The sequence below is a fragment of the Siniperca chuatsi genome, linkage group LG17, assembly GCF_020085105.1.
Source record: "Siniperca chuatsi isolate FFG_IHB_CAS linkage group LG17, ASM2008510v1, whole genome shotgun sequence".
Taxonomy (NCBI): domain Eukaryota; kingdom Metazoa; phylum Chordata; class Actinopteri; order Centrarchiformes; family Sinipercidae; genus Siniperca; species Siniperca chuatsi.
In genome coordinates, this window is record NC_058058.1 from 22,708,629 (window position 1) to 22,734,834 (window position 26,206).

Consider the following 26,206-nt stretch of genomic DNA (forward strand, 5'->3'; position numbering starts at 1 on the left):
TAAAAAGGACCCAGACATAACCAATAACATTGCTACAGTATGAGTCTTCGTCCTACCTTTAGGGCCCATGGGTCCCCTGGGTCCTTCTCCTCCATTCTGTCCAGGTATACCAGGCTCTCCAGGAGGGCCAGGTCGTCCAGAACTGCCGTCCTTACCTGGAGGGCCTGGAGGTCCTGGACGGCCCGCTGTACTCTTCACATGGGCTGGCTGGATCTGAGCCATGAGGTAAGCCATTTTGGCTGGACAGAAGAGAAAAGTTACTTAAATCTGATACAACTCTATTAAGGTTATCCTACATTAGCCCAAATGAACCATATGTCTCACTGAGATCTACAGGCAGGATGAAACCCAAAAAGAAATGGCCTCCTCACCATCTAATTGTTTTGTCAGCTCCTCCTGGATGAGCCGTCTCATCTGCTCCAGTGATACCGACTCTCCCTGAGACAACAAAGTTGTTAATGATTAATTAAATTATTAATACCTACACCTAAATCATCTGTGCATATTACTGTGGCATCAATATTGTTTCAAAACTGAATAAAGTTTAAAGCTTTCAGGAAAATGACTCACCCTTTGGCCTGGGACACCGGGGTTTCCTGAAGGTCCTTGTGGCCCAGGAGATCCTATTTCTCCAGGTGGTCCTGACATGCCCATCATCCCTGTGTGGCCCTTTCTGCCTGGGGGTCCAGGGTTTCCAGGCATACCTGGATCTCCTGCATGTCCTTTATCTCCCTTCACACCTGGGTCTCCCTGGATTAGATGACACCAATAAAAATAACTGATGGATTACTGGAAAATGAGGAAAGCCGAGTATGTACTCACTCATGTGTCAGTATCTGTTTATATCACATACTCTTCATGTGTATTTATACACATTTAGCTACCAAAATATACAACTCAATATTTTACATTACATGATTTTCTTTAAGAACCAGTGGTTTGTATTACAATGGAAGGAGGACCAGGTGAAAGTGGAGTTGGTCTGAAGTGTCTGTATACAAATGAGAAAGCTCTTTTTGCCATTTTGCATGCACTTTTGAGACGCTCCCTAACTTCAGCTCATTTTACTGTTAACTGTCAAAAAATATCAATCAAGTCTCAGGCTGCACTGCCCGAAAAAATCTGGTAAAACTGGGGAAAAGTTAGTGATGAGAGACTTTGCTGAATGTCTACATGTTGAACTGAAAACTTTCTACACCACTGTGTTTTAAGTCTCCAGTGTTTTTTGATTTTGGCTAATCTGCATCATGAAAGGTCCTGCTGCTTTGGCTACTGGCAGGTCCTGTCATCTCTATCACTATCTAATAAAGGCATTAAATACAGTAGCCCCTTCTGTATTTAGTTATGGTTTCTGTTCTTGAACTGTGCTTCTGTATTTTCTTTAGTTTTTTTCACTTTGTAGCATTTTTTTCCTAAATGCTGTGCGTGTGTGTTCATTTGCTTGTGTTTTGTCAAATTGTATGTGTTTATTTAAGTTGCTGTGCTCTCAGGAGCACCGTAATAAAATGCCACAAAAATATCAAAAAAAGTCTGAAATGTTTACTAAGTCCGTCAAGGACATTTATCCTTGATTTGATTTCCAGTGATTGTAGCAGTGTGTGTATGATGTCTGTGTGTTTAAGTTGGACTGAGTTATGACTCATTTGCATCATTCAATTGTTTGTATATATTATGAGCACATTATCTGTTTATATCCATATTTGTATTTTACATCATTTTACATATTTGTTTACATCTCTAGTACTCACCTTATCTCCTTTGAGGCCACGATCACCAACTCTGCCTGGCATTCCCTACAAACACCAAAAGCAGTGGATGTGAGCAAGAAATCAGTATATACACATCATCAGTGGTCTTATGAAGTGCTTACCTGTTTTCCCTCTGGGCCAATTGGACCAGGTGGACCCTGTAAAGATAAAAGTCAACATTACCCACAGCTGGTCACATTTGTGAGCAATTAATCTTTTTAATCAAAATATGTCAAATCTACCACTCACCGCGGGGCCTTTAGGCCCACTAAAGCCTGGTAATCCTGGGTTGCCGGCTTCTCCCTTGTCTCCCCTAAGACCCTGTATGACAGCAGAGACACAGCCGCTCATCACATGGCACACACGTGGCACACTGTACTTGTACTCTAAAAGCCTCGCTCATTACTGAGGATTGAGCAAGATTAACATTTAGCTGCAGTTCTTATCAACATGCAGCAGTGCTGTGGATAAAAATCTCATAAACCAATCTTGCGGTGGGACATGCCAGCTTGAAGAGATTAAAATTCATATTTACAGGGGACATGTGGGCCTGAAGACAAGCTGGTTATGGCAACCACAGAATGAAGGAATTTCTTAATGTTTGCAGAAATGAGAGAATGTTTCACTTTCTCATTTTCATTTCTTTAGATTCTTGAATGGAAACACTATCTTCTCTGCTTCTTTCCACTCACTACACTCTCCTTTCTCTCTGTGTTAAATTTGGCCATCTTGATAACATTTTTAGCAATATCTGGTCCGGCCTCTAAATACCTTCACCCTCCACTGAAATCACTTTCTGTCTTCTCTTCTAACCTTTCCGCATCAGGTCCCTGCCCTCCTCCCTCCTCTAAGCTATTTCTGTTGATCTGCTCCCTCTGCTGACTGATATCATCAACTCCTCTCTGATAGCTGGCTGCATATCGTCTGCCCTCCAGTTAGCAACAGTTACTCCTCCTCCCAGGAAAGCATCCTTCAGCCCACAGACCAGTGTGCAGCTCCGTCTATTTCTTTCCAAAACACATTTTGTTGCCAATGATACCAACATGTCAAAAAAATATTCTCCTCACTCAGCGGTCTCACAAGATCTCACTATCTTTACTACATTTTATTCTCTGTTTCATATTCTGTCATGATGGCATCTGCCTGCCTCCCCCTCCTCTTCATCTCCAGACTCTAGTCTCCAGCGTCACCCTATAAACTCTGTGATCGCTGAACCCTCACAGACTTTAATTAACCTCATCTGTGTGCTCAGCGAAATTGTGAGAGTACATAGAGTACAAGGGCTCCAAAAGCATTGTGAGGACTGGGACAGCACTTTGAAATAACATGTTACCTGGGCAGTAAAGTGCAAAACTCATATTTCACTAGTAGCTTCAAAATGATCATGATGAATATATTTAAATGCATATTTCTCTGAGATTTTATCCTCATTTCTAGCATTAGCATATTATGAATTCTGGTCAATTCCCACAAGGAAAATCAGCATTGTAGATGGGGGCCCAAAAAGTCTACAGGGGACCCCTCAAGCACTTTTAAGATTTTCAAGGTAGAGCAGTCCTAAACCATCGCAGACTTGTCAGGAACATACAGTACCTGTAGTCTGTGAATCTGTGAGGGCAGACATCTGAACTAGATTTATCTAGATTCGGTCCTTCACATGCTCACTACTTGCCTCCATTGGGTTTCCTTCCTCTAGACTCCTTGACCCAGTCACCTGCCTGTTCTTGAACAAGGTAAACTGTCTTTTCATCCTGTCTGCAGGGTCTTTGTGTCTCCTTTTGGGTCCGCACCTTGCCTACCAGAACCTGAGACAGTATCAGTACCTACTGCTTCTGATGGGCCTCATTTATTAGGTATTAGTTAGTTTTTAGCTTCACATGTCCACACCACTGTGGATAAGACAGGGACTCACCCCACCTTTTTCTTAAAAGAGTACTCGACAGATTCAGTATTGCACTCCTATAACATCGTTGGACTCACAATGGACAGTTAAAAAAAGATGATCAAAATCGATGTCATGGAGATATGCAACTCCACCACCGACAGTTCGGTCTGAGATTCGGGTGTGTTATGCTAGTAGCCGCTAGCCTCAAGCAGAGATGAGGAGCGGGCTACAGAGGTCTGGTAAGCTCACTTTCTAACTCCACACCCCCAGATTTTTTTCCTTTTCAAACTTGTAGTCTTCAGCCCCAACAGACGTTGACTCAAGTGACGTCACTTGGCCATTTATCAGACTTAACACATCTCCCTCTAGAGACACTAAAGGCTTTATACAACTTTCTTTTACATGTGCAGTAGCACTCCCCAACACCTGGAAACAGACTTTGATGTGTAAAAAATGTGGAGTTCCCCTTTAACACCTGATATCACATATACAGAGTGGGGATGATTTCTGATAATTTATCTTACATTTACATCTAGCATTGAAATGCAACTCTGATATGAATATTGAAACTGTACTTATCTTTTCTCCAGAAAAATACAGATTGCCATGCTCTTATATTATGCCAGCACCAGGAGAAAGCTGGCTTAATCCGCTGTCATTAAAAGGAAATAACAGCAACATTTGCAGTTTTTTTTAACCAAATCTCTCTTTTTAGGCATTTTTAGCCTTTGTTGTAGAGCAGACAAGAAACATGGAGAGAAAGAAGAGGTATGACATGCAACAAAGTTCCACTAGTACTCACTAGGCTACATGTATCAGCACACCCCAGTCGAATCCCATGGACAGGCCTAAAGCACAATTCAACTTTTTGACAAACTTGTTTGTTTTCTGAATTTCACTTGAATTTCAAAAGCAGAACACTCCGTATTGTTTCATTATCTCAGATCTGTCATTGTTATTTGGAAATACTCACCACCTTTGGATTTGGTGCATTTGTTCAGCTATTCAATTAAAATTATTTAGTAATGTTAATGCCAGTCATAAAGGGGCCTCATAAATATATTTACTACTTTATCTACCAATCCTTGCACACTCAGCTTGACATGCGTATCTTGGCTGACACCTCTAAATCAAGGACAACCTTGACAAGTCTGAGCTTTTTCCCACGATACATGCTGCCCTCCAAATCCCCACATGACCTTGTTTGCATTCTGCATCAGATGATTCAGACCCTTTGTCACCAGGAACTCTGCATGAGTATTTGTCGATGGATGCACTTGTGAAATGCAAAACCTTTACGTGACACACCATACCGGTTGAGGGAATTATAGGCCTTGGGCCTCTAGGAGATGGTCCACTCCTACCTGTCCCCTGTCCTCTGATATTATTTGGCAATCAGTTTTCTTTTACTGGCAGCAACCTGGTCAACTCCTTTCAGTCCCAGCTCTCCCAGGGGAAAGTGATGTCCCCACCCTGGTCAGGGCAACATTCACTCCAATCTTCCATCATAATCTGACAGCGCACCTCTTCTGGAAATACTTCACATCCTCCTCTCGAATACAGTTACATCCCACATACAGTAACTGCTTGCCCTACTAGCTCTGAAAATGCTACTTGTTCCTCCCTGCCTTCTCTATTAAATGTGTACATTCTGTGAGACAAAGAATATCGGTCACAGTTTTAATTGAGGCATTGTGGTGAAGTGTTTAGGTGTTTGTATTGTTTGATTGCACTGTTAGTAATTCAAGAGCCTGATGTAAATAGATTTTTAAGATTATGTACAGTAGGAATAGACAACTCACTGGAGTTCCAGGGAGACCTGCTTTTCCAGATGGCCCTGGTTCACCTGGCTTGCCCTTGGATGCAAAAGAAGAAAAAATAGACAGATTGAGAAAATTGATGGGGAAAGACTGCAAGAGAAATGACTTGAGTGCCACTTTATGTCCATATCTATCTGTCTGCTTGACACTGTGCTGCGTCTGTCTTCTGTTTGTGTCAGACAGCCCTGCAAGTGATTGAAAATGACTCACTGACTCTCCTCTTGGTCCACTAAGTCCTTCTCGGCCTGGAGGTCCCATAGGGCCCTGCAAAAACAAAAAATAGGCAGTTTTATTATGTCGTACATGTGCTGAAAACAAAGGAACTTAAGTTTATCTCATCTGGTGAGAAACGCTTTAATCTTTATTGGACTACAACCTCTACTGTAGTGGTGAGTTAAATCTGAGCCCCCCTTTTTGTGGAAGGATTAGGTGGAAAAAATATTTTATTTTTATTACTGTGGGAGACTTGAGCTGTGAGAACATTCTGTCTCTAAGCCCCACAGCCAGAGGATGAGTTAGGTAAGAAGGGTTTTTGATGAAGTGCTACATCCTGCTACTAGACAAATGGGGGGATAAAAGTGCTGCAGCCTTTAAATGTGTATGTGAGAGGGTTTTCAGTTTGTCATTTGATGAAGATGAATGGGATGAAACTCATACAATGCCAAAAGATATAAAACTCCTATGGTTTAAAATGTTACAGTGCTGGTGCTGGACCTCTAGTATTATATAGACATGACTAAAGATTCTGTGGTCTGCTGGAAATTTTGCATTGTGACCAAAACTTTTTTAATCTCAGGAGTATTATCTGTATTCTATCAATGGAGGATTGGGTCCAGACAGCAATAATGATTAATCTCAGGAACTGGAAGGTGCCTTGGGAGCTCCTTTTCAGAACTGGGTGACTGAGCCAAGAAGGGATACTGTATATGAAAGAATGTAGGGAATAATAGGGAAGCCAGATATTTGCTGTGGGGGTATGTATATTGCTTTTATAAATCCATAAAAAAAAATTCAAGGTGGAGGCATATTGATTTGTTTTGGATTCCATGCTTTTGATCTTATTTCCTTGTATTGTATTCGTTTTTTAATGAATTTATTTATTTATTCTTATCTTATGAATAAAGTCACTTTCTTGCATCGTCTCAGACCCTTTCTTTGTGTGTATGTGTGTTATGGACTGAGGGAACTGCAGAAGGAAACACTAAACTGCATTTTTCCTCCTGGTTGTTATAATTTCATTGTGTATGGATCTAGAAAAAAAAACATTTCAAGTCATGAAAAAACACTATACCATCTAATGTATACAGTTGAACATACCTCCTTTCCAGGTTTGCCATCACGCCCAGGTGATCCAGACTTTCCATCTTCACCCTGTTTTGCACATAAAAGGAAAGAAATTTGAAATAGGAGAAAAGTCAAGGCCAATTTAAGGTAAAATTGTCTTGGATCAGAGAAACCAAAACATTTACATCCAGTTAGTTAGTCTGTTTTATATCATCTTATGTTTTATTGTGTGTTCTTCAAAAGCTTATTAGCCAAGAGGTGAGATATTTTACTGCTAAGTTAAGGACTATAAAATTTATGGTAAAAATTCACATTTTTGATTATGGCATCTTTCAAATGATTCTATTGGTTTTAGTGCAAGTCTAACTGAAAATTGTTGTGATGTGCATTGCTGTCTGCCACTTTGTTGAACACTTAAAAGCTATGCTTTTAATGTACTTAGTATATTCATATTAGCTGTGAAGTTTTTATGTAGCTCTCCAAATGCTATAATGAGTTTCGACCATGTCATTTGATGGGGAACCGTAGTCCTGGGTTATTATCTAATATTAGTCTGTATAGGCAGCTGCAACATATCGTATATGAAGCATTTATGAACAGAAAAGAGTAGGAAAAACTAGGAAATCAGGTTTATACAAATAGCTTTGAAAACACATACCACAAGCTGTATTTGCAACATAGCATAGCATGGAGCTCCAAAATTGGTGCTAAATTATGTTAGTGAGCTAGCTTTTCTTAGCATTAGCTTGCCAGCTAAAATGTTTTAGCTGTGTTCAGTGTCTTTAGCTTGCAGTGTTTTCATGTAAGCTAGCAAGCCACAAGTCTTCTACATTTCCTGGACATGCATGAACACACCCATCTCATTATCATATAAGCATGAAAAATCATATAAGCATTAAAAATACAAAGATTGTATTTCTTTTTAAGCTCCATTTTAATTATTTAAGTGTACTATGTGTTTGGGGTTTTTTTTCCTCATCTGATATACTTTTACTGCCTTTTGTTGGTTTTTGCACTGTAACATAGTAATGTATTGCCCACAGAACAGATGAAGGCAGATCCACAGAGTTCATTTTAAGAAACTATATGACACTTCTATCTTATAGTGAGGTCCTGTGCTAAACCTGTACTTCTTACTGTATACATCAACTTTCAATTTACTGAATAATAGTGAATATCACTTTGGTATTGACTGACATTTAGTGACAGTAATTATAAGCAGTGGAGGGTAATTTTCAGTGTGTCTATGGAAACAGTTCACAGTTCCTCTAATAAGTTGTCTGCTGTCTGTGTGGCAGTGCGGGCTGCAGGGCTGAGAGGCTCTGGCGCTGTGGCTCAGTCAGAGCTGTCTTTAATGAGGCATGCTATTCGTCACGCTGCTGTGGCAGAAACCTTTCCGGCGGGTGTGTGCTGCGCGAGAGACTAAAGCAGCAGGTGCAGTGATTCTCTCGGAGAAGGTGTGTATAAAAAGTGCCAGACATACTGAATCTTGACATCGCAGTGCGGCATGCCAAAAACCAAATGTGGCTGTGTGCTATCTCTGAACTACTGCAGTGTATAGTTCAAGTTATGTCTGTTGAGCAGAGGAGGTTATCTTTCTAAATGCATAATCTATGTTCTTCACCAGTTTTATACTTTTGTGTTCTGTAACTGCAGTTAAATGTGAAGATGCCATAGTTTTCAAATCCACGAATACTTACAGAGTATGTTGTCTTTTTTTGTCTGACAACATAATTTTACCTATTTTTAGAGCGGCCATTTTAATATTGTCATTTGATAAATATAGCTGGTATAGTTCCAATTGTGTGATACATTATTTGATAACATTTATATGTTATGTCAAACTTTCATAGAGGACACAGAACTGCATTAGGCCTGTAGAGACACTAGTGCTATCTAAGGTAGCTGTTCCAGTATGCAGCGCCACTGACTTGCAGTCTGGAAAACTGCACACATCTCATCAAAATAGGGTAAAAACAACTGTCAGCTAACGCATACAAAACTGCACCGGGGAAGATTCTCTACTTTCCCATAGAGTGTCAGATTCCCTACACCATATTAGTTCCCCTTTTTTGGTGAAATGTTTGCAGCTTTCACTGCATGGCCTTGTCAGAGTAAAAGGAGAAATGTTGCTGCTTCTTGTCCAAAACCCTAAGTTATGAGTTCTTTTTTATTCATGGCATGCAGAGATTTGGGAAATTGCATTGCAGTCGCCTTGCATGTGTGGTGTTAATGTACTTGTAATGACAAAGAAGGTAAGACATTTCATGCCTCAAAATTGGACAGCTTTGTGAGTCCCACACCACATGGAATATAAGAATAGCCAGTACAGTTAGTAGCTTGTACAGTTTAATATATATTAGGTCACTATTGATAAGTAACTGTGGTTCCATAGAGATGCTGAAGCTCATTAGACAGGAAAAGGAGGTAAAGAATAAATAATGGCATTATGTGTGTTTCTTAGATGCAAACTGACCTGTTCAAATACATGAAAAACAAAAAGCAGTACACTGACCTTAGGTCCTGGAGCTCCAGGTTCTCCTCTGTGGCCTTTGAAGCCCTGTTTAGGAAGAGAAACAGCAGTGAATCAGTCACAGCAATTTGCACTGCCAGCTTCCTTCATCAGATCTGTTTACTGGTGGTTACTTACCGGGAGTCCCCTGAGCCCAGGGTTTCCTGGTGGTCCAGGTTCACCTTGCTTGCCCTGAAATGGAAACATAAACAAAAACAAAATAGTTATAGCATCACTGTCTGGCCACATTCTACTATCAATTTTTTCTAAAAACAGACAATGTCTTATAGTTGGTGTTCAAGTTTTAATTACTCTTTGGATCATTGACAAGGTAAACATCTCCATCTACTTACAGGTTCTCCTGTTTCACCTGGTCTGCCGTCTTTTCCCATTTTTCCAGGCTGACCCTGCAGATCAATGACATTCATCATTTAGCGTCTGCAATTGTAAAGACCTACAATTGCATTTACAACTGAATGTTTACACCGCACTGCAGGAACTGTATATATATTCATGATGCTGTACATCAAATAATGTTTCTCACGATTAAACCAGGAAGACCCAGTGGTCCCTGGATTCCTTTGAGACCCTCTTTGCCCTAGTGAAAACAAACAAACAAAAACAGGTCACCATCACCAAAGAGAAAGAAATGATTAATGGCCACTATTACTACACAGGCTGGCTGACCTACAAGCTAGAGGGAGGAGGTTTGTACAATAATGACACATGGGTAATAAGTTTTCTGAGGGAAAAGTACATGGAGTGCATCCCGACCTTTTCTCCAGGGGGCCCCGGGGGGCCGACGGGGCCAGGCTGTCCATCGTTACCCTGAAGAGGAAAGAGACAGTGTCAGTGGAGGTCAACAGAAATAGAAAGTCTGAGTCTGAGACAAAATCCAAACAAATGAGCCCTGTTTACAAAAAGCTAAAGTAGTTAGACCACTTCAAGTGCTTAAACTGAAAAGATCGAGAAAATAAGCCCAAAATAGTAACTTACAGGTGTACCCATTAAGCCAGGAGTACCTGGATGGCCAGGGGGTCCTGGGTGACCCTGTTAATCCAGAAGAAAGTGATTGCAATATAATTGTATGATTCATGCCAGACAATATTGTAATGAAGATGGAAGCGACAGATAAGTCATAAACAACAAATATACCTTGTCTCCTTTGTCTCCAGGGCCTCCAGCAGGTCCTCGATCACCCTTAATACCCTGTGGTGAAAAAGAAAGAAAGATCATATGAAATGTCATATTTAAAGAGAAGAGCATCCATCTGAAAAACTATTTGTCAAAGGAAAATAAAACCTCAAAATGTTCAAAATATTACTAAGGAGGAGGATGTAGCAATAGTATAGTATACTGCTTTTGAAATATGATTCAATATTTTTTTTGTGTGGCATTTTGATATTAAACTTTTCACTCTATTACCTGAACCTTGTGAGGTAAAGAAAAAATGTTGACAACAGCAATTAATTAGCATTAGGCCCTTTGGGAGCCATAAGGGCACAGTTAGTGCGCAAACTTGCCTTTCCACCGTCAGCTCCGGGGGGCCCTTGAGGTCCAGCTGGTCCCGGTTGGCCCTGTAACGACACGGCACAGCATCAGTCTCTGTCCAAGCAGACAGTGCCGAGCACCGTCACCGGGTCCTAATCGTTCGCTGCACCCCCCAGAGGAGGCTGAGCTAATGATGCAGACAGAGCCTCTCCATCCCTCACACCAACTGTGATTGATGATGACAAACGTGCAGCTACGACCTCATGCCTCACTTAGGGCTAATATAGTGGAGACACACACTTTATAATACTCTGTTAAAGATGAGCAGAGTTATCATAATAGTCTTCACATCACAAGAGAAGTGAGGTTATGAGCAATGATGCTTGAATATTAATGACTGTGTCCTACTTGGTAACCATCTTGACCGTCTTTTCCTGGAGGTCCCTGGTGTCCTTTATCCCCTGGGACTCCTGGGAGACCGGGTGGTCCAGGTGGACCTGCAGGACAGTCTGAGCAAACATCCTAAAAGATGGCAGAGGCATGTTTGTGATAAAGTGATCGGTCTCAGGATCCAAACATGAAGTCTTTTTCTCACTGAGAAGGGGTGGAAATGCTCCTTACCTTCAGATTTAGGTCAGAGAGGTCTGCTGCCTTTCCCTGAGAGACAGTGAATCAAAGAGTTAATCAATCAGGAAACGCGAGATTAAGGGTCTCTATTTAGTAGGCGACCTAGGGTTCCATTCCAAAAACGTTCCTTATGCATTTAGTATGCGCTACGTGGCCAAAAGTATGTTAACACCTTTATGCAACTGCTGAACATCTCATTCCAAAACCACGGGCATCACTCTGCTGCTATAACAGCCTCTGGCTTTCCATCAGATGTTGGAACCCACTGCAGGGATTTTCTCCCATTCAGACACAAGAACATCAGTGAGGTCCAGCACTGATGTTAGGTGATAAGGTCTGGCTCACGGTCAGTGTTCATCCCAAAGGTGTTGGATGGAGTTGAGGTCCTGACCTGCAGACCAGTCAAGTTCTTCCACACCAAACTGGGAAAACCATTTATTATGGACCTCGCTCTGTGGACGGGAGCATTGTGACTGTTGCCACAAAGTTGGAAGCACCCTATTGTCTATTGTATGCTGTAAAATTCCTGTTAAGTAGAACCCAAAACCAGCCCGAGACCAAAAAAGCACATGTTTACATACTTTTGACCAAATAGTGTGTGTACTGTCTATTGTATTTAATTGGGAGAGTCAAGAAAAAGATCTTTGGATTTCAAGCATCCACTAGATGACTACGAAATTTGCACTGTATCAATGGTGTTTTAGTTTAATCTTGTATTATGTGTTAAACTTAAGTAGTTCAGTGATAAGCCTAAAAAACAATGAACATCTGGAAAGAGAACTTTATATTTATTTACAACTTATATTATAATTTTTAGCAACCAGTAGCCCCAGTAATACTGGTTGTTCCCTGCCAGTTTCTGTACTTACAGGCTCTCCTGGTGATCCCTTCTCTCCCGGCCTTCCTGGTAAACCCTGCATGTGCAGCAAAGGCAAGGAATTACATTTTCTGTCAAATGTGGATTATGGAGACCCAAAGTGTTCCGTATCAAATCAATAAATAAGACATTAAGAAATAAATAATCATATGAATAAATGCAGATATATGATATAACCATGAAATTATAAAAAGAATCCAATAAAAGTTTAAAGCTCTGCTAATTCCAAAAGTTTTACAAAAAGAAATTAGTTTCATAATGTCACTTTTCACCACAAAGTTTTTGTCCTACAATCAAGGAAAGCAGATCAGATCCAGGTGTGATTGGCTGTTGCTTCAGTCTGAATGAGCAAACAGTCTTTTTCGGCCTCCATAGCCACGAATCCATGGGTCGTAAAGCAATAAGACATGTACATAGAATAATTCATTCATTCATTCATTTATTTTTGACTCACATTATGTCCTGCTGGGCCCGGAGGACCGCCAACTCCTGGTGTACCCCTCAAGCCCTGGAGCGCAGATAAACAGATATTAGAGAAACTTACTTTTATAGAGTTAAAAATATATTTAATATTAATTTCAGAAAATATTTACCGCAGGTCCAGGTTCACCATTATTTCCCGGAGGCCCCTACAAAAAAAGAAACATTGCACATTTCGAAATGTGTAAATAAATGCAGTGGAGGAAGATAATGTAACACTGGCGGGCAATGATGCTCATACCGGTGGTCCCATTTTGCCTTCTCCTGCAGGACCCCTGTCCCCGGGTAACCCTGGTTCTCCTCGTGACCCTGGTTGGCCCTGGGAGAAAAAAAAGAAAGTTTACTTTCACCATCCTGCTCCTCAAATAATGTCAGTTCAGCCGTAATGTTTGGCTAAAAGTCTGGCTTGGCACAGAAACTGTTACATTCAGTGATGCCTGCTGATCCCAGAAATACCACTCTGTTTTTAATCTGTTATGAAAAAGAAACACAATCTGTAGTTGACATTTTGGTACTCAGTAGAGAATATGTATTGGTGATGAGGGTGAGCGATTTGACACCATAAATCCAGCAAATGCCTTTGTCCAGCCTCTCCCATTCTGTGCCCTCGACATGAAGCTCTTCACAGCAAAGAGCCGGTCATAATCAGAGCAATGGTCACAGTGCAGTGGACATAGAAATTGCTTTTGCTGCTTTGAACAAAAATGAATTGTTTTTCTCATCCATGCCAAAAAAAAGTTTTTCATATCAACAAAAGAGCACCTGTTCATGATAAAAAAACACACCTCAGGCAACCTACAAAGCTTGCACACACACACACACATGCGCACACATACACTTTCTTGCAAACTTCAAAAATGACATTACCTTTAGCCCTGGGGGTCCTTGAATTCCCTGTGGTCCTGGTTCTCCCTGTAATATCACAAATGACATCAATCAAATTACATGCTACTCAAACACTGGAATTAAGCCTCTTTTGAATAAATCATCCAGAGCCGAAAGTGTGTATGAGTTGCTATTCTTCATGCACAAAACTGTAGCGAGGCCTCAGGGCCGCACCTGGCAGCTGTAAAAAACAGAACCGCTGTAAGCCGAATCTGTTGAGCTCCTGTGCTGTTTTAATGTGATATGTCTTAACAATGTTTTTCCTGTCTGTTCCTGCCTCATCAGCAGGACAGCCACATGTCTGGGGTGAAAAATTATGAAGAAACATGTTGAGCTGCAGCGCAAAATGTGCCTACTCAGGCTCGTTTTCTTCCCATACAGCCGCTCATATTGTGTTGTGGTTCAACGTGTATTACAGGCAAGGAGATGTTTACAAGCAGAACACATGTGGAATACAAGAGACTGTTCAGAGGCACATAAACGAGGCTTCTGTTACTATTAGAAGTAATGGAAAGTGAACTGATGAGCATGCATTTCTATTATCCAAATATTGTTTCCTGTGACCTATAATCATACACAGCACTAGCAATAATGCTGGCGGACCAGTCCTTACTAACTTTATATTACACAGAATTTTATTCTAAATTCTAATGGAGATGCAAAAGCTTCCAAAGATATGAAATATGTTGGGAAATGTGTACAAAATGGTACACAAGACATCAAGAATATTTGCATTTGATGGAATGTTGCAGCTACAAAAACATGGAGTTTGAATATTTCAGAGGAAGAGGAAAACTGGATGTTAACTGAATTTTATTGGACTAAGATTTTGTCAGGCTGCAGCACAGTCACCACCTCAGAATGAAAGCTGTTGGTGAAATTGTTTCTCATTATGAATAAGAGGAAACAACATTCGTGTATCCAGGTCTTGGTTGAAAACAGTGAAGCCATCCTTTAAATCCGATGGTAGTAGACAAATAATCAATAATATGACAATTTTTAATAAATCAATTTCACTTTAATTTGTTGGCTGTTTCCCTTTAAAGGCCCTAATACCATATCACTTACATATAAATTTCACTAAAAATGTGGCTAAATGTTATTCTGCAAATCCACAATATGTTTGAGGTATACTCATAAATATAATGTGACAGAAAAATCATGTCTTACACTTTGTCCGTCTTTCCCCTTCCCTGGTGGTCCAGGGGGTCCTGTCAAACCGGGCTCTCCGGGCGAGCCTGTGGGACCTGCTTGTCCTGGTTTACCTGGATCCCCCTAAAATAAATGTTACAATAAAGAAAGAACTTTATTGACTACAACAGGTATATCAGCAGGTGCCTTAGATACTCTTACGTGAAAGCTTTATTTTAGGCTAATTAAAACACTATTCTCTTAGTAATACCTGCATTGTGATTGGAGGTGCCTTGTTTATAACAACAGCGTCACACCCATCGAAAACAGATATGTATCATGTCCTGTGAATTGGCAAACTATGAGCCTCTAGTCGTCCTAACTTAGGTGAGTGAACAGTAATGACATGGTGGGAACAGACATGATTTTGCGAATCACACTTTTAAAGCAGTTACTTGTGGAAAAAGCCGAAGAACAAAGAAAAAGAGAAAACAAAGAAAATGAAAAAGCCATGAGAGATAGTAGAAAGTGTTCTGAATTGCTATCGTGAAACTGCACAGCTACGTGTAGCCGCTGCTGCAGGACTTCTCTGCTGAAACAATAACGGAGGACATACAAGGTCACTCTTTCTTCTCTGCAGTCTTATTTTCACTCTGCATTGCCAAAACCATTCTGAACATAGTCTGAATCCTTTCAAAAAAACATCCAACCAAATATACCCATAGCTTTTAAAAATAGGTGACCGACCTTGTCTCCTCTCTGTCCAGCTGGACCAGGAGGCCCAATGATCCCTGGTATGCCCTAGAAGACAGACAGACAACTGGTAGTTCCACACTGAAGTGATTTGTTATCCCTGGCTACTCTTCATATTTTATATTACACAGACACCATTTTTGTACAGAAGATAGTCACAGAAAATGCAAGCAGCCGTCAATGAGTTGCACCTTAAATTAATTTCATAAGGTTTAGAGAAGCCTTACCACGTTCCCTGGTAATCCACGAGGACCTTGAGGACCAGCTATGCCAGGTGGACCCTGGGAGAAACACATCATCCATTACAGCTGGTACCGTTAAGTACAAAAAGATGAAATTACATCAAATCAGACAACTTACAGGGTCTCCAACACGTCCTGTCTCTCCTGTAGGTCCAGTGTCACCTTTTGGACCCTGGAATAAAAAAGGCAAATTAGACGTATTCACTTAAAATCACTTGTTGACTGGGAGGTACAGGATCACACAGCATCTTACCGTTGGTCCAGGTGGTCCCTTAAAGCCTTGTTCACCAGGTAAACCTCTTTGACCCTTCAGAGAAGGCACATGAATTATCACATGAGTTTTAGGTAGGTGTAGGTCTACGTGCCAATATCGGTACGTTTTCATACATACTTGCATATATACCCATATGTTCCGCATTCTACTCTAATCCATCTAATATAATGTATATCTATAAAAAAAAATGGATAAAGATTCAGGCCAGTGCATTACCGTCTCTTACAGTTTAATTTACTCAGCCAATTAAAGAAAGTCCCCTGAGCTCCCATGCTGTAGCAGGATGGCTTCACTATTACCATACTGAATCTCTACTGACACCTAGTGGACCCCTCTGCGTATTGCCAGATGTGGTTTGGTTAAGCTAAAGAGAAGACAAGACAACAAAAAATGGAGTGGAAAAACTCACCATCTCTCCTGGTTTCCCTTGATCCCCCTTCTCTCCCTTCTCTCCAGGTGTTCCCTAGAGATGAGAACAAACAAACAGTGCAATTAGACGTTTTACTGAAAAAGAAGAAGTAGGGGAAGAGGAAGAGCAGAAGAAGATAACTCTAAAATAAAAATAAAAAACTCTTTATAAATCTAGTGCAGTAATAAGATAATAGTAAAGTAATAAAAGAAGTCTACTCACAGGTTCACCAGGCTCAGGGATGACATTTGCCACCTATGAAGAAAAAACAGTAGATAATAATTTACCACATCTGTACTGAGTCAAACAGTATCACTGACTCAATTTCCTCCATCATGGTTATGTCATATATTGCAGGGCTGTGACTGTACAGTATGTTCACGTGCACACTAGAAACGGCAGAAATTTTCCTTACATTTCCTGGAGCGCCAGGCGGTCCCCTACCTCCCACTTCACCCTGAGGCAAGAGACAATATGTTCACATAGTCTGCGTACTAATGACCTTATTACAGCTAATACTGCAGGGTGGCCATCACTGAGACAGAAGAAGACGACTCTGCAACTACTGTAACGCGATAGGACACACAGCAAGAGTTCAGCATTTGTTTTTGAATATGCTTGACATTTAATTTGACCATATATAGTTGTACAGCATATGAAACAGGTTCCATTTTTCTGATTTACCTTGTCGCCCTTTTCACCTTTTGGCCCAAATGGTCCATCCTGTCCTCTTTCTCCCTATGAAAGAGAAGCCCAAATATAAATGTAAAATCTTTCCACAGACCACAGACTATATTTGCACTTTAATACAAGCAAATGGGGACTTTTTTAATTGGAAGTAGGAAGTCAAGTGCCATTTGGGGACACCCAGCAGCCCTTGAGGGTGTCCCAGGAGGTTACCCAGCCAAATTAGGAACAGTTAATTTCACTAGAGTTTATTTTACCAGAAATCATTTCTGTTCCATAATAATATAAGAGTGGCCTCAAGAGGATGTCTCCCCATGTACAGCAGATCTTACACAATTCAATACTAAATCAACAACGTAGATAATCTTGTAAAATGGGGTCTATAGCTGTGAATGAACATACTCCTGGTGATGCTTGATAAAAAGCAAAGTCACACCTACCGGAACACCCCTGTCTCCTCTTGCTCCATCAGCACCTGGTTGTCCAGGGGAACCAGCTTCTCCCTGTAAAGAAAACAAAAAAACAAAAACATACATGTGACATAATAAACTATATAACATTATCATTATCTTACAAAATATCCCAAACCAAAAAAGTCAACAGCTGCAAACTCACTCTTTCCCCTGGAGGTCCTCTTGGTCCGGGAGGCCCATCGTCACCCTGGGGAGAAGACACACAGCCATTAAAATGTCAGATTTTCATATGGAAAATACGCATGCTATCTCATAAGCTGCATATGTCTTCAGTTGTGTCCAGTGTGTTTCTGGGTACGATTAAGTCACAGTACCTTAGATCCAGGCTTGCCAGGAAAACCATCTGCTCCGCGCTCTCCCCTGGGCCCCTTCACAGACACAAGATTTCGATTTAGATGTCATACTTTCAAAAACCTGCATTTGCTAGAAACATTTGCCAGATACCATATTTAATAAAAGTAAACCCACCTCAACTCAGTTTAGCCACCACATTTATGGTGTCAATTAAATGTCCATGTTTTAAACAAGCTGTTTCTTCAAAATACATTGTTTTTTTCTTATTCTGGTAGTTGTTTAGCCTGATGATAACTAGACTCAATTGCCATTTTGTCTTACTTGATTTATATATGAATCCTTAAAAAGTGATTCAGAGGTATGGAACCAGGCTGGTAGCTGCCAGCTTCCCAAAATTGTCTTACATCTTACACATTTTCTTTCTTTAGCATTCTCCACTCTATGTCTAAAGTATATGTGCTACTCAAATAGTAATATGGAGCACATTTTATAGGTACACTTATGACTTGTAGCATAGAGACTTAGAAGTCATAAGCCTCACAGTCATTAACCTTGCAGTGCTCACAGTGATTAAACTTAAATCCGTATTAAGCTTTTTTTTTTGTCTACTTGGGGACAGAACTCGACAACAAGCTGAACAACACATACATTTTACTTATTTTAGCAAACAGATGCCTATATACATCCAGCAGACACAAAGTAACATTAGCATCCATTTGAAGTCATGTTTCTGGCCATCTGATGAACTTAAGTCCAATACTCACTACCCTTTCTGGGTCTTAAGATGTTAGATGCTAAAGTCTGTTCACCAGCTAGTTGCTAACTTTGTCTGCATACAGTGGTGTTTTCAGATCTTTTTCATTTAAAAAGCTCCACAGAGCCAAGCAGAACTGCAGATGTGGGTGATGATTCTCTGTGGTTTACTAGGTACTATACGAGGCCCCCTTCACATTACACATAGTCATTTGAGCCATTGTTCATATAACATTTTTGAGTGGTGCAGCTTAAAAATGTAACCACAAGTTTGTTAACCATGAGCACAGACATCAAAAAGAAAAAAAAAGAAAGAAAAGAGAAGTTAGTCTAAAGGTCATACTGACCACGGTACCGTCATTTCCAGGAAGACCGTCCAGACCGTCTTTACCAGGAAGACCCTTGAAGATCAGTGACAAAAGGTTGACATTTAGTGACATGAACAGAGAAACAACAACAGAGATTGAACACCTATGACTGAGAGTACCATTAACAACAAATTGTGTTTTTATTTGAGAATAAATGGCCAACTCACAGGCTTTCCAGGCTCTCCAGGTTTGCCTGAAAATCCAATTTCACCAGGTAGACCCTTCATAAAGAAAGAACAGTTATGTGAATATGTTGTTCTGTTACAGACATTTATTTATTGCCAAAACCACTTATCATATTTAAGAATTATTATGTCCTGATTTGTGTGTGTGGTCACTTACAGGAGGTCCGGTGTGTCCTTGGTTTCCTGGTGGTCCAGCTGGACCCTGAGGACCCTGCAAAATAAAAAACAACATCAGTGAATATTTATATCACTATCATCATAAATATACTCATATAATGTGGGTTTTTGAAGGTATCTATATTTTTTGGATAAAAAAATAATAGAAACTTTGTGCCAATAAGCAATATATTTGGATTTTTTTTCCTGCCAAATATGTTCAATACAAATATTCAGATTTTCTCCAAGAATCTTATTCATATTCTAAAAGACAGTTTACACTGGTACCAGTGAGCGGCCACTAGAGGGGGGTATTATAACACTGTTTACAGCTCATTCACCCTTGGATACCACTTGAAGACAGGTGTATTTCTATTTTGCTCCAGGGAGCAATTTAGAAAATTAATTGACATAACCTGTTGGTTTTAATCTAGCCTGTTTATTTTCCCTCTATTAAAACACACAGTGAAGACACCTTTGAGAGAGCAGCAATTTTGTGCTTTGTGGGTCCCATCAAATGTTGAGCAACCCACACAATTAAAATACCAAATTAGTTCTCTGTTCTCCTTGAGAGGTCATTGAGGTGCAAGAACAAGCACCAACAGGAGCTGTGCATCAACAAGAGGTCATTTTAAACAAGTGGATTACAAAAATGCGTGTACATTTTGCTTGTTATGAAATTGAAATTGTTCTTACAGGGGGTCCAGGAAGGCCATCCACTCCAGGCAATCCACTTTCACCTTTCTTTCCCTGAAAGACAACAGTTAAATTAAATTAAATTTAAAACTAAATTAAAAAGCATTCAATACATAAGGTGAGTTGTTTCCAGGGCCGTAGCTGCTACTGAGGACGCTGAGGTTAGCCTATGTCCTCTGTATTTTTTCTTCCATTTTGGGATTATTACTGGAGAGTTTAAAAACCTTAAGGTTTAAACATATTTGCATATTCTTAGGCCCATTCCAGTATCTTTAAACCCAGTATTATTCTACTAAGATTCAGCATTTCTCAACCAGAATTTGACAGGGTAGAGAGGGCTTTGAAACAATGTTTAGAACACAAAGATAAAAATAAGACGGTAAAACTTAATCTTACGGGTCTGTAATTTACTAATATTTTCCTAGTAATTTTCCTGGAAAGAACTGTGTTAATCTGGTAGAGACAAATCATGAGATGGTTATTTAGTTTGAAGTTGTGTTGAGCTTATAAGCGAAAGCCAAAACACAATAACTGCAAATGGTCATAAACTGACTTAATACTATTTAAATACTATTAAAACATCTTTCACACTCATTTTATTATGCCATAAAATTGTTCAATTCCCATATTTGGGCTCATTTCCGTGTCACATGTAAGTTACTGCACTGTGTCACAAGAAAAAGACAACTAGAAAGCAAAAGAAGAGAGAGCGCTACATTATATTAAAGCTAGCTGGTGAGATAGCCACGGCTAGCCTTACCTAAAGCTAAAAATATATTCACTTACAGATTTTTCCTAGTTGTCTGTAATTAAAAAATCATCCACGCTGATGAACCAACATCTTGGTAATTTAGTCAGTTATTCCACATAACTAAGTGAGGCAGCTAAATCCAGTCATAGTGGATAAAAGACAGTAGCAAACTTTCAGCTAAAGCTAACGTAACTAGCTTAAGAGAGTAGTAACGTTCATCTGCGTTTTTGACTCTAGTGGAATTCATGTGATTTGGTTAAGCTACCTCTATATCACACAAATTTAAAAGTATTACGTAAACTGATTTATTATGTTGCTTTCAACATAAATATTAATGGTAGATGGACAGACAGACAGCAAAACAGAGATGTACTTCATCCTTAAATACCCCCCCCAAATTCCATCTAAACAGTCAAAATAATAATAAGTTTGTTCTCTTATAGATAGATACAATGGACAAGAAAGCTAAAAGAACACATTTAGTCTGTGGATACTGTGTTTTTCCCTGCATTCCCAGAACACCGTCACATTTCCATAAGACTGTCCACAGGAAAATCCTTGCATTTGCTCTTTAACCCATTTTTTTGCCTTATTTGTCTTCATGTGTTTGTTGATGCTGTCCTCTGCAGCCCTTTAAGACTGCTCAGGCTGCCCTCCGCTGTCATATCAGGATAGAGGTGAAGAGACAGGCCTCGGCAGCGGTGAGATGCTGTGCTGCAGTGGAGGTGAGAGTGGCCTACATATCTATACCAACCCAACCATACAGCCAACTCTGTCGGCGCTGGCAGCGGTGGAGACCACCCCAGTATCTCAGCTCTCAGCCTACCTTCACCTCCACACACACACCCACTCTGTCCCTGTGCATCTTCAGCTGAGGTATAACAACCCTAAAGCTGGAGAAAATGGGTCCAAGTCCTCACCATCTGTCTGTTTTTTTAGGATTCACTTGGAAAGCATTCCATGGGGCTGTAATATGCTTCAGAGGGACCTCCAATGATATTACAAACTAAAAGCAAGGCTGCACAGAGGGAGATTTTCTAGATATTGTGGAATCTGAAACCAAAGTGATCGCTTTATTCATGTTAATAAACTATAAATCCCGCGACCTCAAAGAGGCTTGTCTGGCTGAAGACAAAGTGCATTCTGGTGGTGGAAAAGTCTTTCATTTGTGGCCAGAGGAGGTTTGCCTTGCCTCTGCTGCCCAGCTGAGCAGCTGCAAATGTTGATTCCAACATATTGCTGATGAGAAGGTAATTGTTCCCAGTGGAGAAGGGGAATGGAGGTCACTATCTTTGTTAATGTTTTGGAGAAACAAATTATGCAGAACCACTGAGTCTGTTTTAATCACACACTGCTGTGTGATGGGACCAGTGTGGAGTGAGACAGAGGGAAAAGAATATGAGAGACAAGGGAGCACTGATACAAGCACTGAGAGCAGTTACGGTATCACTTCTCATTAGCATGAGGAACAAATATCAGTTTTCCAGATAATCCCATTGGAATATGATAAATACAGTTATGGAACTATAGTATAAACTTCCAATCAATGCAGATAAGAGTTTTGACAGTTTTTCTGCATACGTAAAGTCAGACTAAAATAAAGCACAGAACTCCCAAGACACCAGGCATGATAATATTTCTTGTGTATTTTTTTCCCCTCATTATCATAAAATGATTGTTTTGTGAAACTTTACAAAACCAGTCTGTTGTAATGTTGAGTTTGTGGGTACAAGGAACCGGTTTCACTTTTCTCGTGATTACAAATAAATTGCCTTGTGATGCAAACCTGTCTTACATGTATGTATACCACCTTGTTTTTGCCAGTATGTTTTGATGGGAAACATGATTGCTCTGATTCTGAGTCCTGCTTAGGTTTCCTGATTAGGTTTAGGCGACAAAAGCCCTTTGATTAAAGTTACTGAAAGATCATGGATTCGATTACATGTAAATAAAATAAACATGTTGCGTCTCGCGCTTCAAGTCACTGTTGACTTTTTCAAATCTTTCCCTAACCTTAACTAAGTGTGTGGGCTTTCCAGACATTCATTGATAATGTTTCCTTATTATGTTGGCAAAAAAACATAATTCAGACACATTCATCACGTTTCTATCAAAACAATTCAGTAGCGTATAAATGTTTTTTCTAGGAGACAAGGTTGCATGGATGAGCCTTTAATGTTGTGGTCATGAAATAATGATAAAATAATGAAACAAACTGTTTACAACTTGTCCCTCTACATCATAGTCACGGGATAATGTCCTCTTTGGCCTTCAGCAGAAAAGGCGAGAGGTAAGACAGGAGGAAGGAATAGAAATGCTACAGGATAAGAAACTTACTTGCCCTGAATGGAGCCTCCAAGGCAACCTGTCAGGTTTTCTACAGATTCTGTCTGCTTCATTAGGAGAAAAAAAAGCTAAACTCATCCTAACCACAGCATAGCTCACAACATAGCCTAGGTTATGGTATGTTCAGGTTTAGATTGTACGAGGAACAGGGCCGTGGCTGGTGTGAAGGTCAGCCATTGGAGAAACTGGGTGTGATTTGTATGCAGACTGACAAGCACTGCCTCAGAGGCTGAAGTCCCATCAAGAAAAGTCCCTGATACAGTCATGGTGCAAGATAATGGTTCCATCAAAGTTCAGATCTGCCGTACTAGCTTAAATGCCAGATGCATAAATAAAAAGAAAAATTGACAGATTGGCACTTTCATTTGCCATTCAATATTATAAAGAGTACGGTCTAGACCTGCTTTATATATAAAAGTGTCCTGAGATAACTTTTGTTATGATTTGGCGCCATGTAAATAAAACTGAACTGAATTGAATTCAACTCGCCAGTTAGCAAACTTGCACTCCTTTTGCCCAATGATATAACTCAACCAATAAGTTTTGTTCTACCTCCAGTTTTGCTCCTGAAAAATGTTTACAAGACTCCAGTCTGCCATATTAATACGTACTGTAAACTCAGGCATAGATATGTATACAGTACTCTGAAGGCAGAAACAGCAATGACACGTGTGCAGGTATTTAACAACTATGTACTTTGTTCAGCATCTCCTGGTACAGTACAGGGTCTAAGTACTGCAGTGATGAAGAAATGTGGAGGAGAAATGTTCAGATAGTCCTCCATCAAAAAGAGATTCTTACCCTCTGGCCGAACTCTCCAGGCTCCCCAGGCAGACCCTGTAGACCCGGAGGACCCTGAGGAATAACATGTTCAGCTACAGTTCATACGGCACAACTGGTGTTTTCATGAACTGCTCACTACATCTGAACAGGTGGCTTTTCCACAACAGCAAAATATCAAAATCTAAACAGCAGCAAAGAGTAATAAATCTTGATTCTTACTGGAGGCCCTGGGGGGCCATCGGCCCCTGGAGGCCCAGGAGGTCCAGCCTCTCCCTGAAACAGGTCAAACACATGAGTATGTATTACACATATCATTATATACATAATATAACTTTGGTTAGTATTACAGATTGCAGTTACAGTTTACTCTGTAAATTATTTTTCACACACATAAGTAAATTTCCTACAAAGTAAATACACCACAATATAGTCCATAGTGGTGTGTTTAGTTGTTTTGGTGTTCATGTTGATCACTGCATTTTTCATGATGGGAATAACACTGCATTTATTATCTGCTACCCAATTCTTTTCCTAAAATAGCGTAGTTAATTCTGATTTATGATAATTAATACTATGAGGCAGTCTTTAAATATTTACTTAACTGTTAATGAGGCAACCATGATAAACTATTTCATTATTGAACAATTACTCACCTTTTCACCCCGTAAGCCCTCTTTTTGAACCTAAATTAAAAGGAAAGATGAATATATAATCACAGTATGTTATTATTCAAATTATATCATTGTCACATTCATTTTGCTACCTTGGTTTAAGTACTGTGAAGAAATAAGGCCATGGGCAATACAACTGGTAACCCTTATCTCACACAAGTGGTATTTTTAGTGTTTCATAGCATATCTGACATCAAGAACCCCTCTATGGCCTCATGTCGAAAAGATAATGTTGCTTCTTCTGTTAAATTATTCCCCCTTTTTGTGACTGAAGAAAATAAATTGGAAGAATGTGTTCTTCTGTCCTTCATAAGGCTGCCACCAATGATTATTTTCATAATCTGATCATGATTTTGCTTTATTTATAAAATGTCAGAAAATAGTTAAAAAAAAATTTTTAAAAAGGCCCATTACATTTCCTACAGCACATGGAGAAGCATTCAGATAGCTTGTTTAACCCCACCAAAAGAAAGAACCCAAAGAAATTCTGTTTATCTACATCCTTGTATTTTAGAAGCTGGGACCAGCAAACTTTTGTCATTTTTGCTTGAAAATGAAACGATTAATCGATTGTCAAAATGGCTGCCGATTTATTTTCTGTCAATCAACTAATCAGTTATTTGACTAACTGTTCAGCTTCTTCCGTCAGGAGAACAGCACCCCCCTCTGGATATGTGCTTCCACTTAGAGAGCAAGGTTAGTAGGTCACGATCCTAGATAAAATGTACAATACACATTTTAATGACATGTTTGTTTATTAGTTTTTTGTTGTTGTTGTTGTTGTTTGCCTTTTTAAAAACACTTCATCTTTTTAACTCCATCACTCCATTATGTTCTTCATCGCTAAACAAGCCTGTAATTCTGCCTGTAAAGAATCTAATTCTTATATCCTTTTGGTCTATTTTTGGAACTTACCATATCCCCAGGTAATCCAGGAAGGCCTCTCTCGCCCTGTGACGTAGTGCACACGACAAGAATGAAAACCCGTCATTACAATCAAGAGACTTTCAAGGTAAAGCACCTTGGGCAATATGGTAATGATACGGCAACGACCATAATTTATGAGATGACGCGTGTCAAAGTGTGTACTTATTGTAGGCCTAAAGGAAAGTGAAACTTGTGGGTAAAATACCACGGCAATTCTTTGTGCATATGTGTGAATGCGTGCATCTTTGTGCATGCATATGGGTGTGGTATAAGCATGTGTGCACCACTGGAACAATCATCAAAGTCAGTAATTACAGACAGACAAGTGAACTCTGCTTTTTATTTTCTCAGACAAATGAGTGGGCTGACTTTGATGGTACACAGAGGAGACAGGGGAATGTCTGGAGGGTGCAGACAGAAGCTTGGGAAACTAATGATACCGCTTTTAAATGATTTATATCAGTGCAGCCCAATAACGTTATGCTTACAGCAATATCCTCTTTGAATTATTTTTAATCAAGTGAACAGGGTATTTTGAATCCAGCAAGGGAGGGGGGGGGGGCATACCTTGTTGCCTTTAATTCCGTTGGCCCCGGGTGCACCAACCAGTCCTCTCAAACCCTAATCAATTTTAGACAAAAACTTCATTAATACAAAGGTGACTCGCCAAAGCTGTCAAAGATGGATATCTGTTGTCT

At 39.9% G+C, this 26,206-nt stretch overlaps 1 protein-coding gene across 2 annotated transcripts in view; it reads right to left on the bottom strand.

The window, feature by feature from the left end:
• col22a1 (collagen, type XXII, alpha 1) overlaps positions 1-26,206 on the bottom strand; it is a 58,407-nt gene that overhangs the window by 3,920 nt on the left and 28,281 nt on the right. For both annotated transcript variants that reach the window (XM_044171985.1, XM_044171984.1), the window contains 45 exons: positions 26,076-26,129; positions 25,497-25,532; positions 24,564-24,593; positions 24,130-24,183; positions 23,929-23,982; positions 20,031-20,084; positions 19,336-19,389; positions 19,161-19,214; positions 18,973-19,026; positions 17,893-17,946; positions 17,721-17,765; positions 17,546-17,608; positions 17,103-17,156; positions 16,834-16,875; positions 16,641-16,673; positions 16,419-16,472; positions 15,989-16,042; positions 15,854-15,907; positions 15,721-15,774; positions 15,488-15,541; positions 14,780-14,884; positions 13,592-13,636; positions 12,966-13,043; positions 12,838-12,873; positions 12,699-12,752; positions 12,237-12,281; positions 11,362-11,397; positions 11,149-11,262; positions 10,773-10,826; positions 10,405-10,458; positions 10,246-10,299; positions 10,024-10,077; positions 9,794-9,847; positions 9,603-9,656; positions 9,388-9,441; positions 9,253-9,297; positions 6,771-6,824; positions 5,664-5,717; positions 5,436-5,489; positions 1,998-2,069; positions 1,871-1,906; positions 1,749-1,793; positions 571-750; positions 372-438; positions 57-239 (listed from right to left, as the gene is read on the bottom strand). In XM_044171985.1, coding sequence (XP_044027920.1) covers positions 57-239; positions 372-438; positions 571-750; positions 1,749-1,793; positions 1,871-1,906; positions 1,998-2,069; positions 5,436-5,489; positions 5,664-5,717; positions 6,771-6,824; positions 9,253-9,297; positions 9,388-9,441; positions 9,603-9,656; positions 9,794-9,847; positions 10,024-10,077; positions 10,246-10,299; positions 10,405-10,458; positions 10,773-10,826; positions 11,149-11,262; positions 11,362-11,397; positions 12,237-12,281; positions 12,699-12,752; positions 12,838-12,873; positions 12,966-13,043; positions 13,592-13,636; positions 14,780-14,884; positions 15,488-15,541; positions 15,721-15,774; positions 15,854-15,907; positions 15,989-16,042; positions 16,419-16,472; positions 16,641-16,673; positions 16,834-16,875; positions 17,103-17,156; positions 17,546-17,608; positions 17,721-17,765; positions 17,893-17,946; positions 18,973-19,026; positions 19,161-19,214; positions 19,336-19,389; positions 20,031-20,084; positions 23,929-23,982; positions 24,130-24,183; positions 24,564-24,593; positions 25,497-25,532; positions 26,076-26,129 — 2,686 coding nt within the window. The remainder of the gene's footprint in view (positions 1-56; positions 240-371; positions 439-570; positions 751-1,748; positions 1,794-1,870; positions 1,907-1,997; positions 2,070-5,435; positions 5,490-5,663; positions 5,718-6,770; positions 6,825-9,252; positions 9,298-9,387; positions 9,442-9,602; positions 9,657-9,793; positions 9,848-10,023; positions 10,078-10,245; positions 10,300-10,404; positions 10,459-10,772; positions 10,827-11,148; positions 11,263-11,361; positions 11,398-12,236; positions 12,282-12,698; positions 12,753-12,837; positions 12,874-12,965; positions 13,044-13,591; positions 13,637-14,779; positions 14,885-15,487; positions 15,542-15,720; positions 15,775-15,853; positions 15,908-15,988; positions 16,043-16,418; positions 16,473-16,640; positions 16,674-16,833; positions 16,876-17,102; positions 17,157-17,545; positions 17,609-17,720; positions 17,766-17,892; positions 17,947-18,972; positions 19,027-19,160; positions 19,215-19,335; positions 19,390-20,030; positions 20,085-23,928; positions 23,983-24,129; positions 24,184-24,563; positions 24,594-25,496; positions 25,533-26,075; positions 26,130-26,206) is intronic.